The sequence below is a fragment of the Dermacentor andersoni genome, chromosome 1 (assembly GCF_023375885.2).
Source record: "Dermacentor andersoni chromosome 1, qqDerAnde1_hic_scaffold, whole genome shotgun sequence".
NCBI lineage: Eukaryota > Metazoa > Arthropoda > Arachnida > Ixodida > Ixodidae > Dermacentor > Dermacentor andersoni.
Window position 1 is genome coordinate 157,494,347 of NC_092814.1, and position 13,687 is coordinate 157,508,033.

Sequence of the window (13,687 nt, forward strand, 5' to 3'; positions counted from 1 at the left end):
ATGCTTGCTGCTAATCATGTACTTTTAGTTAGTAAAAAAAATTATTACGCTTGTTTATTGCATCTGCATGAAGGTGCAATTTTTTCAACTATAGCCAGTGATAGGTCAAGAATGAATGAGTATTCTTCCACAAAAGCATGCTGCACTTGCTCTGCACTCCGAGAAAATTCTCTCTTATGGGCGAGCGCACCAGCTGTTACACATACGTGAACAATCAGTGCTGTTAGTTGTGGGGACGAAGAAAATGGCCTGCAACAGAAACATGCGCACACTGAGGAATTTGACAAGGAATTGCAAGGAGGACCTTTTCATCATCACAAAAGCACTAACACCAATTTGCATCATAGAAGGCCAGGTTATTCCCCTTCGTAGACATGGGTATCTTTTGTACCTCACAAACAGTGCCCTCAAGGTCAGAAGGGCTGCACTGCCACAGCACCTGAGCTAAGCAAAGGCAGGGGTGTACATAGCAAGAAAGGGAAGGGAGAGTCAGAAGAGGTCTAATCCATTAGTGCGTGCATACGTGTCCCTTTTAAAAAGTATTTGTGAATTCATTTTTGACCTATCGTTGGCTATACTGTATTACACGAGTGTTCACAGCCACTCGGGAGGACTTGCACAAAACTGGTCTCAAATAGTGAGGGCCTTGTGTCTTTTGCATTTCAGCAGTGCTTGCAGTGGGATGCATATCTTCATCCAAATAAGCATGCTTTTCACTCTCGGGAACTTCTCGGAATTAGTTAGTGAACCAGCTGGCAACATAATCATTCATCACAACATAGTCTGTAAATTTAATGTTAGCATGCAGGCTGCAGTTGAAGCACTTTTCATTCTATTCGCAGATAGTTTGTACAGCATCTGTCTCATCACCACTTTGCACTGAATGAAAATGAAGACTACTTGCCACACCCACTGTCTTGTACAAGTCTCAAATACATGCTGCACAAAATGTGGTAAAGAGAAAGGTGTTCTATTTGTTGTGCTATGAAAGTTGACTTGTCCAAACCTTGAAAGTGTTCACAGCACACACACACATAAAGAATTGCGGTGTGTGGTTTCCTCATAAGCTTTGAGAATAAGCACTAGTGCTATTGTGTTCTTGTTAGTCAGTATTTTGATGTGTCATAGCACACAGTGAAATTATTACGGTACAGTGGTTTACTTGGAATCATTACAGTTTATTTTATTTCTTTTTGTGGGATTACTGTGTTGTTTTCTCCTAGCTTGTGTGCAGAGTACAATTTTTTGTTTATTTCTCTGTTTGGTGTGTGTTTTTAACTGCTGCTTTCTTAACATACTCTTTAGGTAACCACTTTCTTTCTTAAAATAAAGTGCATTAAAAATGTCCCTTTATCTTGTTTGAATGTTGTGCATAATAGGTGAAGGCCTTTGGTGGTCAGAGGTTTTAAGCTCTTGCAGTAAGCCATAATAGTATTCTGCCTTTTTATTCTGGTTAATTTCAGACAGCCTTCTTAAGCTGTACTCTCTTGAGCAAAAGCAGCAGCTGAGGAGTGCAAGTGTATCCCATATGGTGAGGACTTTGTGTTACCTATACTCTGAATACCCTACAGCTGTGTCTAGTTGTCATGGTCAGAATGTTTCATCATGGAAACATTTAAATTAAGATTTGGTAAGTAAAGCAAAAAAAGCCAAGTGATTGCTGAAAAAAGGGAATGCTATCGCTAAAGTTGTTCATACATTGTCTTACATTCTTGCCAAAATTATTCCTCAGAATTTTGAGAAAGACAGCCCACAAACAAATGTCATGAAACAAAACACCGGCATTGTGTGTCTTTTATGTTAAATCTTCTCCGACTTTAATAGGAAGAGTGCAAAACAATAATAGAAATCTGAAAATTATGTAATTTTCTTTTTTTCCGTGGCTGCGCACTACATATGGGATCAGCCCATGCAGGAGGCTGCGGTTCTGCCAGAAAGCTCGCCTTCGTGCATAGTGTTCGCCACCAGCGTTTGCTAGTAAACATTACACTTACATAAGGTGCAGTTGCTGGGAAGCGTGAGAAGCAGTTGGTGGATCTTTGAATACTATCGCGTTCCATTCTTAAAGGTGAAGCTTAAGTTTCCTCTAAATTTTTGGGGAGCAGGATGCACTAACCTAGGTTCTTGGTTGATCCAGCGTATCTTGAAATCGTTAGCATTAAAATGCATGCTCCATTTGAAGAATTAAGCTTCCTTGATGCATGCATAACAGCATAACTGTCTCGGCAGTCATCTTGTGCTAAAATTAAAGCAGTACTGTCACGAAAATCTTGTATCACTTTTCTTGCTTTGTTAGGTAGCTGTTGGCTTCATAATTATGGTATGAAGCCCGAGTTTCTGGTGTTCCTACACAACTAATCATTTATGTGATTGTCCTTTCTGCACCTACATTTCTTTATCAGAATGTCGCCAAATTTTCCAGGTTTCATTTTATAACTCATTTGTTGTGAACAACTCTCATTATTGCTATATCAGCAGTTCGTTTGTTAGTTTCTGTTGTCTCTTACTGTCAAATTTTTAATGTTTTTGAGTTGCAGGTAGGCATGGCAGAAAGAGTCTGTATGAAGCTAAACATTTCTTAGAACAAAAATCAAGCACACATTTGTTGTCCTCCATGTGATGCATCATTCCTGGCTGTTTAAAGGGGCCCTGAACCACCTCACGGGCTTGGTGAAATAACATAGTCCGCGGGTAGCATATGCTGCTGTGAATATCTCAGCCAAGTTTTGCTGTCGTACACGGTGCATAGAGCTTGCAAACAGATCACAAAGTCACCTTTCTCTTAAACACTCTCTTTTCAACAGAAGGCCCTGTCTTCACTTTCTCCTGGTTGCTTTATTTCATCGTCATCATCAAATGCTTTATTTTATCATTCCCTTAGACGGCTGCTATTGGCCGATAGCTGACATCATGCTGTGATGGGCAACATGGTGTAGATACTGCAGCCGCTGCGGGGTGCCACCATCAGTCCTCCGGCTAAGCGCACTGTGGCTCGCTGAGGACAACCGCGTTTGGCTTATGTTTAGCGCATCGTAGGCACCAAAGGCAGAAGTCGTGGCGTCTACGTTAACATCCAGAATGAAATTTGAGTTGCGTGCCACGGTGACATTAAGAAGGCTGAGCGTTGTGAGCACACCCCACTGCGTCGTAGCCTTCGCAGTGCAAGGCATTGAAGAAGGAACGGGAGCACAGCGGAGGCCGTGCTTGATTGCCAATAACTCCACTTCTGCTGAACGCATTGAAGTACTTTTTGCGGCAAAGTATTTCTGAAATAGTTTATTTTCACTTCAAATGCCTTTCTCCACTTCAATAAAAAGTGGTTCAGGGCCCCTTTAAAAAAAAAAAATATCACAGAGGCACTAGCAGCAAAGTATTTTTGCCAAGCTGTGTCCACGCAATAACTCTTCCTTTCAATCCCCAGTGCTAAGGTGAAGCTTTGAACTCCATTCACTAGAGCTTTCCATGTCTAATTGTTTACTTGAAGTGAAGAAACGTCCAAAAACGTAATGATTTTGGCATTGAAAAAAGGCAGCTGTCGTTGCTCTGTCCGGGCCTTTCTCCGCACAGCCATCTTTAAGACCTAGAGGTCCCGGCCACGGCGGCCGCATTTCGATGGGGGCGAAATGCAAAAACACCCGTGTACTTAGATTTAGGTGCACGTTAAAAAACCCCAGGAGGTCGAAATTTTCGGAGTCCTCCACTACGGCGTGCCTCATAATCAGAAAGTGGTTTTGGCATGTAAAACCCCATAATTTAATTTAGGACCTAGAGGAGCAAGACTTCTTTTGCTTTTCTGCCAACCCTGCCACAAAAAATAAGTTTTCTGTGAAGCTGGTACCATCCAGTAGTACACATTTCACGCCAAAATGATCAAACAACTGCCACTTGTTTTGGAACTCAATAAATTTAAGGAAATTACTGGATGAGTGAGACTTGTCTTTGGCACAGAAAGAGTTGGTCTGGGTTTCTGTTCACCTGCTCCCTTCAGTAAAGCATGCTACTCTGCCTGACACAAGGACTGAAGAGAAAAAAAATATTGATGAACAAACAACTCTTGGAAGCTGATGTGATACTCTTGTGCTGTGTACCAACTAGCCTTTGTCTTCTGCACCATTGGTTTAGAATGCAGTATGATCTGAGGCCCAGCTGTATACCTCAACAAATTCCCCACAGGGTATCAGTGTTAGCAGGCTGTTAATGTGATCGAGACCACATGCCCGAGCACACGAGGGTTGGACCCTCCCGTGTCTAACCGTGAGTGGCTTAGCTGTGTCCGGGGAAAAGAGGATCCTGGGGTTGAGTGCAAGCCGGGGGTCTGGACCTTTACAGCTCCTCGGCGGAGGCAACATGCCCCTTTGGCCTTAGCTTCACGTAGACAGCACCTCCAGACTGACCCTACCGGGGGAAATCGGTAGTTGCCTTTTCCTGTCTCTCTCTCCCTCCAACCTTTGTCTTTCTCTCACTTTCCATCATTTCTGTCTTCTCCTGGCTTCCCCTTACTTCCAATTCTTCCAGGCAGAAAGAGTTTACCTTGTGTTGGGATAGTCAACCTTGGTTATAACAGATTTGGTTATAGTGGCTGTGTACAGCTGGCGTTGACAGGCCTTGTTTAAACACAAACCCTGTTATGCCCCTTGTTGGGCTCCATGGTGGGCGGCTGGCACTGCTGCCAAAAACTCCGTATTACTAATAGCAAGCTCTTTCCCCCCCCACTCCCTGATTGCCCTCAGAAACAAGGGCGCACCGAATATGTCTAAATTTTTTGGCAGCAGATTAAGGAACTTCCCCCGATTCCATGTCATTCATTCTGACAAACCTGAAAAGACCATGATAATGATTTCACCTTTACTCGTGTCGAAATGTCTCACCAAAGTTCCTGGCGCAGGCTACAAGGCATCGAAGATGGCTAGTGGAGATCTCCTTCTGGAACTCCGCCATGCAAAACAATACGAAAAGCCTCCTAACCTAGTCTCACTCAGGGAAATCCCAGTGACAGTATCCCCGCACCTAACTATGAACACCAGCCGTAGAGTTGTCTCTGATGATGACCTAATGGAGCTGACAGAAGCTGAATTGTTGGAAGGCTGGAGCGAGCAAAATGTGAGAAATGTTAAGCGAATTATGCTAAGGTGTGATGGCAAGGAGATCAAAACTAAGCATCTAATACTTACTTTTGGTTCAAGCATCCTGCCCAAGACAACCGAGACAGGCTGTGTAAAGCTATGTGTCGGACCATATGTTCCAAACCCTCTTTGATGTCGGCCTCGGCAGTTCCCAGAACTGCCGAGGCCGACAGACATGTGCTAAATGTAGTGCCGGTGACCATGCCTCTGACACTTGCGAAAGCACTCCACACTGTGTGAACTGTGATGGCGAGCATGCCGCATACTTGCAGTCGTGCCCGTCATGGAAAAAAAGAACAAGAAATTGTCACTATGAAAGTAAAAGAAAATATCTCATTCAAGGAGGCACACAGGCGGGTGTCATACCTGCCCAAAGATGGCTTTGCTGGTGCGACACACGAAGGGGCAGCAACACAACGGCTACCGGCGACTGTCCGGCCCACACCCAGTGAGCCGCTGGTGACGCCATCCGCCCCCTTGGTGGGTGCAGCTAGCATTGCTCTGCCGCCCCATCAGAAGGGGCCATCGAGACAAGGCCTTCACTTTCAAACACAGCGCTCGCAAGAACGCGTGCGTGTCCAGTGGCTCGCAAGAGGTGATGGACACAATAACCAGCCAGACGGTTTTGCCAGCGCCTAAGGAGTGGCAAGATTCTCGCGATTGCTCCAGAAAAGGCAAACCTCATGTCACGGCACCTGGAAAGGGCCCGTGAGCCAATCTTCGTTTCTTAAGCACACAGCACAAACACTTTCTTCATTATGGAGACACAAATACCACAATCGAATGTTAGGGGACTCATTCATAACCTCGACAATATTGGAGAACTCCTACACAAACATAATCCAAAGTTGCTGTGTGTTCAAGAGACACATCTGAAACCTACAAACACTAATTTTATTCGAAATTGCACCATCTTCCGAGAAGACCGTGACGAGGTTAACGCCTGCGGCAGTGTAGCAATAGTAGCCAACAAGTCCGTAGCTTGCCGACACGTCGCCCTTCAGACGCGACTTGATGCAGTGTCAGTTCAAGCCATTCTTGTTAATAAATTGGTCACTGTATGTTCTATTTATATACCCCTGAGCCATCATCTCCAAAAAGCAGACATTTATAACCTCATTGATCAGCTTCCCGAGCCTTACGTACTCGTGGGAGATTTTAACATGCTCAACACAATGTGGGGAGACTCGCGATACGACGCGAGAGGTTGACTCATTTGAAAACTTCCTTTTAATGTCCAGTGCGTGCCTCTTCAATAAGAAGGAACCAACGTCTTATAATGTTCACCATGATTCATTCTCGTCAGTAGACCTGTTGATCCGCTCCGCTTCTATTTTCCTTGGTTTAGAATTTTGTGTAATTAATGATCCATTCGGAAGTGATCACTTCCCAGTAATGCTAAACTTAGTAACCCAACATGACTCCCCTCTGCATGTCCCTCGCTGGAAACTAGCCGAAGCTAATTGGAAATGTTTAAGGAATCCACGTACATATAACGAGATTTTATTAGTAATTTCAGTGTAGATCATGCCGTATCATATTTTGCCGCTTTTATCATTAACGCAGCAGAAAAGTTAATCTCTCAAACAAAAGGTTGTTCACGTGGAAGACTAGTTCCCTGGTGGAACAATGACTGCAGACAAGCTCGGAAAAAAGCAAAACAAAGCCTGAAGCATTCTGTGCCGATACCCAACTGCAGAAAATTTTGTCCTGTTCAAACAGTCTAGGTTGCAAAGTAGGCGCACGTGACAACAGGCTAGGAGAGCAACCTGGGAGAAGTTTCTTTCGGGAATGAATTCATATACCCAGGAAACAAAAGTGTGGAATGCGCTCAGAAGGCTAAAGGGGCAGGAACTGCATCCGCTGCCCTTGGTAAATAATCAAGCAAACAGGTTGGAAGACCAGGCAAACGCTCTTCGAAAACATCTTCAGTACTATCTAGCTCTGTACACTATACACAGACATTCCTTACACACAAAGAAATAGGAGAATGCAAGAGACTGGACCACAAATGCTTAGGAAATTTATATAACCGTCCATTCAACATTGCTGAGCTTAGAGCAGCATTGAACACCTGCAAAAGCTCTGCTTTGGGAGCAGACGAGATCATGTATGACATAATCAAGAACATTCACACGGGCACACAAATTACATTGCTCACACTTTTTAACAACATTTCGGCAGCCGGGCAACCTCTAGTAAACTTCCTTTAATTAGGCAGCACATTTGAAATTGGCCTTCGGTAACAAAAGCACGACAAACTGATGTCATGTCCTGTCGACTGAGAATAGGACATGCATACGGTACTCATTCTTACCTACTGACTGGTAGTGAACCTCCCCTCTGTTCTAGGTGTGGTGAGAAACTGACTGTCCTACATGTCTTGGTGGAGTGTTGGGAAAAAGAAGCTGAACAAAGAAAAGCACTTCCCTATAGCGTACCGATGCCACATTTCCCTTGATCTGGTAATGTTTCTTGGAGCAGAACCAATTTTTGATCATAAATCACTTTAAAATTTTTTACAAAATGTCGATTTATTGCGCCTTATAAGCCCATGATATTTGTGGCACATCCTCTGACGAGAGGCTGATGCTCCAATAGTAGAGACCTGTATAGCACGTGCCTCCGGGCCCTTCAGTTTAAGGGCCTTGGTGAGGCAGTAGTGACACCTGTAGTAACATATTTTTGCACATTACTATTTCATAGTCATCGGTTCTCCATAGCATATGCCATGCATCATTGTCTGGACTTATTAAGAATATATTTACGCACTTTCCAACAAATATTTTTTAGGCCTCTATACAGCCGTCTTTCATTCTTGTTGTGATCATCATTATTCATTTATCAATGGCAGTCTTTATCATAGCCTTAGCACTCTTTGGCCACTCCTGGCCCTTGCCCCAATGAATTCCAATCATCATCATCATACCTCAACAAATTGAAAATTAAGTAATCAGTGGCTGAAATTCTCTTTTTAATCAACCAACTCCATAAGGAAACTACCAATCTAGTTGTACATGGTGCCACATAGTTGCAATTGTGGATGTGTCTGAGAGTGCAAGTCAAAGGGCGTACAAAACACATACCTGCCTCTTTTGGCAATATAAACACTTTTCATTGCCAACCCACTGCCGGTAGAGACATGTTTCCTCACAAAGCTGCAATAATATTGTCCATTTATTCTTTTACAATGAAGTGGTTTTTCAAAGGTTCACTACAGTTCTTTGTAACCCTTTAAGATGAACAATATTTTTTCTTGCATAAAGTGCAATGTTGCAAACATGTAGCATTGCATGGACAGGCAAATTCTTATTGAGCACGGCAGAATATATTGCATTCAATTAGTCTTAAAAAGTGAATTAAATTAACTAAATTCTGGTGTTTTTTGTGCCAAAACCACTATCGGAGGCACACCATAGTGGGGGATTCCAAATTAATTTTGATCACTTGGGCTTCTTGAACATGGGCACGGTACTCGTGCGTTTCTGCATTCCTCCCCCATCGAAATGCAGCCGCCATGGTCGGGATCTAAACCCACAATCTTGCGCTCAGCATCACAACGCCATAACCACTAAGCTACTGTGGCAGGTAAAAAGTGCACTTAAAGTACTTAAATGTTAAAATGCATAATTTACAGTGTTCCAAAGTTAGTGCATAGTTTGCATATTGGGAACCAGTGCCATGTTGTTCATGTCTTACAGGCACTCTCTTCGTGCATCGTAATGAATGACAAAACAGTTGTTGTGGCATCGTGGGATAATTATGTGTGAGTAACCTTCTTTTTAACTAGAATGTCTTGTTGATTCAGTGTAGTGTGTGCATATAACTAAAGTAGTTAAACATCAAACAGAACAGGAAGTTGTTAATTTTTTTAGGCCATTGAAAGATATTCGTCTATTTGTTGGATTGATGTAGTCTTCTTTTTCTATGTTTGCCTACCACAAACTGAAAGACGGCAATAGTAGTGCTTGATATTATGCTGTTAATACTGCCCCTACTTCAATGTGCACATTATTATTTGGTCAAAAATGAAAAAGGAGTATTTGTGCATTGTCACTTTTGTAGTTGTGTCTGCTGAACATGGTGTCTCAAGCTCTGTTTTTCTGAAAGAAGTGAATGTGTATTAAATATGTATCATGTTTTGTGCTACAATTCTGTGTATATTAGCTTTGCCTTTCTCAAGCAATGAAGCAGCTACTCTCTCCAATCTATCTGAATTGTGTTATTGTTTCTGTGTTACTGCTGTGCCAACTTGACTGTAAGCTGTGCAAGAAAAGTACTAGTCCTTACGTTATCAATGAAAAACAAGAGAAACACAGCTCCATGGTGCCCTATAGTAGGTGCAATGTAATAAAATCCAGGGTATTGAACAGAACCCGAATCGAAAACAGTGCCCGAAACGCAATTTTGGGCGGAACTGAACTCAAACCCAAACCAAACCTGAACATGAAAAAAAGTAATGTTTACTGGTTCAGCACGAGACGGTTGAAGCATATAAGGCAACAACCAGGTGCTCAATAGTTTGCATGGTTGTTCGAATAACTAGTATTCCTTCAATCGGCGCGCCCTACTAGTGAATTACGACTCACGCGTTGCATTGTGTGTGAGAGTGGGGATAGGCGATGGGCTATGTACTGGTAACTGTGGCCACATCAGCAGAGACACTAGTAAATGGTAATTCTGAAGTCGGCCATGCCAGTCGTGTTCCACGGCCTAAAAGTTGTTTCAGGGGATCCACGGAATCAACATTCTGGGTGATGCTCTCAATTCCGCCGTTAAGTCAATTTGTTACTAAAAATAGATACACAAGATAAGCACGAAGAGCAGAAAGGACGATGTCCTCGAGGAGGGATATCAAGGGGTACAGCTGCATGACTTATTGAAACCATAACACCATGATCGCTAATGAATGCCGTTACCTTCTCAGTGAGCAGTAACCGCAACTGTAAACGGCACGTGAAATTTGCTTTTGCTACATGCCATGGTTCGAAGCACATTTGGTGCTCAGCCAAGCAGAGTACAATGCTCTTCAAGTTGTAGGAATTGTTCATGGAATTGTTCGTGCTTTTGACTTCATTGTCTACCCTTAGCCATTGCAAGGCTATGAGCACATGCAGATGCCCAAGAAAGATATGGTTCAACACAGACCGTCCTTGTTCATCGTTCAGAAGCATCAATGTCCTCACCTGCTTCTAGGAAAGCAGAAAACTGAGTGAAATGTCAAATGCTGGCTTCTTTCTTAGCTACACTACAGACTAGAAGTCTGAAGTTGTAATTTATGTAATACACTGTGAATTCCCACTGTCTTCGACATCACATGCCTCATTTCACTCACCACCAGTCCTGTAGTAAAAACCTGAAGCAAAACGAGGATTAACTGATTCTACTGCTGTTAAAGTAACGAGTGTAGAAGCTATGCAGGCCTTACGTTGACACAGGGATTCTCGCCAATTACATCTGTCTTTAATATGTACATTAAAATTTCCCTGTATCTGCGTAATTCATTTGTAACTTTCTGCCTCCTAATGAAACGTGAGCATGCACCATGCAGCAAGTCGATAGCACTATTTTGCATATTGCCATGAGGCAGGATAAAATGGATTGCGCTGAAGCGGTTCACTGTTGCGAATTGGGTTGCGAACCATAATAAATTTTTATTTCTTCAAGCTGGAACTGAACCAGAAAGAAATCGGCGCATGTTGAACTCGAACCTGAACCTAATAACATTAAAGTGACATGTGATAGGTTTAGCACTGGGAGCAATGCCCAACCCCACGGTAGCCTCCGGCCTGCACGATGTAGAAGAAAGAGCAGGAGCGCCTTGGAAGGGTTGAGTGCCAATAACTTTGCTTGTACACAATGCATTAAATACTTCAACCTGGAGGAGATTCGTGAAGTAATGCCTTTGAATACCAAATATATTCCACAACCTTGTTAATGAGTGTTTCAGGGCACACTTTAATGCTGATCAGACATTGTGGTGTCATGTATGGGCCTGACTGAAGAAGTTAAGCTCATTTTTCTCTTGCATCAGGGTAACACCTGACCCAACGTATGTTGTACCTGACTACACTTACATAGTTCTGAGTTTTATAAAGCTCTTTGGCCAGTTGTATGTGACACTGTTTGACAAGTTTACACTGTCATTTGCAATATTTATAGTATATTGCTGTTTAGCATATAGTTTCATCATCAGCCAACTTCCAATGAAGAAGTGTGCATGCTTCTTAAGAACTACAGACTTGCTGTAGAGTCCCTGCTGCTGCTTCTGAAGAAATAACTCATGGCAGAGTTCATCATTTGTAGCGATATTAGTGAGCCCTGTAGCAGTAGGATTTGTGTCTGGAGATAGAAAAAGGGGGGGTTTGCTGCGTGCTATGCAGACTGAGTGAGCATTTAACACCAAGTAGAAAAAACAATCCTAAGTTCTCACATCATATTTCCATCATAGATTGCTAGCAAAGAGCACAAAAGAGAGAGAGAGAGAAGAGAAAGTAATTTCTGCCAAACACCAGGTCACAGGCTTGGTTTCTGGCTGCAGCAGCCACATTACGATAGAGGCAGAATGCAAAGACATGCTTTGGGTGTGCATTAAACAGCACCAAGGCCAGGATACTGTGAAACTATTCCAATCTGTTTTTATTACAAATCCGCCGTTCTCTATGAGAGGTCAAAATGGCTTGGGAACTGCCCACATGGGCCGGGCCTGAGCTATTTTGACCTAGTATCACGGAAGGCTAATGCTGGATTTGGAATAAAGATAGACTGGAATAGTTTTACATTATCCCGACCCAAGTGGTCGAAATATAATCTGGCGCCCTAGACTACAGCATCTCCCGTAGCCCACTGTGCAGCTCAGGGCATTGAACCCCGTAAGTAAATTTTCAACAGAAAAAAGATATGGACCCTTGTTGTTGCAAAAGAAATGGACATGGGCAGGACACGTAATGAGGAGGGAAGATAACCGATGGTCATTAAGAGTTACGGAATGGATTCCAAGGGAAGGAAAGCGTAGCAGAGGGCGGCAGAAAGTTAGGTGGGCGGATGAGATTAAGAAGTTTGCAGGGACAACATGGCCACAATTAGCACATGACCGGGGTAGTTGGAGAAGTATGGGAGAGGCCTTTGCCCTGCAGTGGGCATAACCAGGCTGATGATGATGATGATGTTGCAAGCTAATTTTCAACTTAAGGCCCTGTAAGATTGTGTCAGTGTAGAGCAACGCCTGCTGCTCTCCGCCCATCACTTTGCTAAGCTCTGCCACATTGCCCAGTAATGGAGGCCATATATAGTATTGGCACAGTGGTATTCTTCTCCATGACCAGGTAGTACAATGATCTTGTCAATCATAAGATTTCCTCATTTTTGCTACTGCCAGAGGCCCTGCTTGGTCTTAAGAATTTGGCCAGAAGCCATACGTAAAAACCTATTTATTTAAGAACAATAGTAGATAAGTACATAATAGTATATAGACAAAAATATTAGACTAGTGTCTCACAGTTCAAGGACTGCAACGTGAAAACTGCAAATGAGAAAAGTGATGGGGGATTGTAGCAAGCTAAAGGAAAGAGCAGGCGGTCTTAAGCGAGACTCAAGCTCTGCTGGATGTCAGTGATAGTCTTTTGCTCAAATGTTCATGACAGCATTATGCACCAACTAAGCAGATTAATTCAGTATTGTAGAACGTGAGCTTTCAAACAACTCATAATTAGTCACCCTAGAGTCTCGACATTAAAATATAGAAAAGTCAAATTTTATATAATCAAGAGCACTTTGAAGTATTTCTTGCCTAGTACAAATTGTTTTCTGATAAAGTCTATCAGCCAGGCTTTAATGAATATGAATGTTAAATGATTATTTTTTGCATTCCAATAAAACCAAGTCACTGAAGCCAATGAGAAAATGTGATTTAGACGTTTTAGTCATTGAGAGAAAATGTGCTCATGTGTATAATAAGGTGGAAGTGCCAGAAAGCTTGAGAAATCGGTTCTGAATGTGCTCCTACTTTTTGCATGCAGTGGTCTACGTATCGAGCTTTGTGGCTGTTGCTCCCTTTGCTTTCTTGGGTATTCGTTTTCATGTAATGGTAAACTAACATCCTCTTTTATTAATCACACCTTATTAACCAAAGCCCCTCACTTCCTGTGATAGCTTTAGCTCCACAAGACAAGCCATGTTTTGTTTACAGGTATGTTTACAACATGGAATATGGCCGGGTCACTGAATCAACTATGGCTCACGAAGATGCAGGCAAGTTTGCTTTCCTGGTGGAGGTGTTTGTAACTTGCTTATATTTCCATCAAGATATGACAAATACAATTAAACTTCACTGTAATGAAGTTGAAGGGGTACTGAAATTTATTTGCTACAACATTAACTTGCAACACTGAGCCATATGTCATTATACTGCAAATACATATTTTGCCATGGTTGCTTAATTTATAAACATGCGTGTTGAGGTGTTATTACTGTGCCCCTCTGACTGCTGTGTGACTGGTCTTGCTAAAAGTGCCCATTATTGCATAAAAATAACCACTGAATGCATGACCTTGTTGTCATTGCTC

General features: G+C 42.6%; 1 protein-coding gene across 4 annotated transcripts in view; it reads left to right on the forward strand.

The window, feature by feature from the left end:
* The window catches only part of LOC126547375 (protein FAN-like), a 120,165-nt gene that overhangs the window by 82,001 nt on the left and 24,477 nt on the right, over positions 1-13,687 (forward strand). For all 4 annotated transcript variants that reach the window (XM_055062659.2, XM_055062661.2, XM_055062660.2 and 1 more), the window contains 3 exons: positions 1,464-1,531; positions 8,825-8,889; positions 13,312-13,373. In XM_055062659.2, coding sequence (XP_054918634.2) covers positions 1,464-1,531; positions 8,825-8,889; positions 13,312-13,373 — 195 coding nt within the window. The remainder of the gene's footprint in view (positions 1-1,463; positions 1,532-8,824; positions 8,890-13,311; positions 13,374-13,687) is intronic.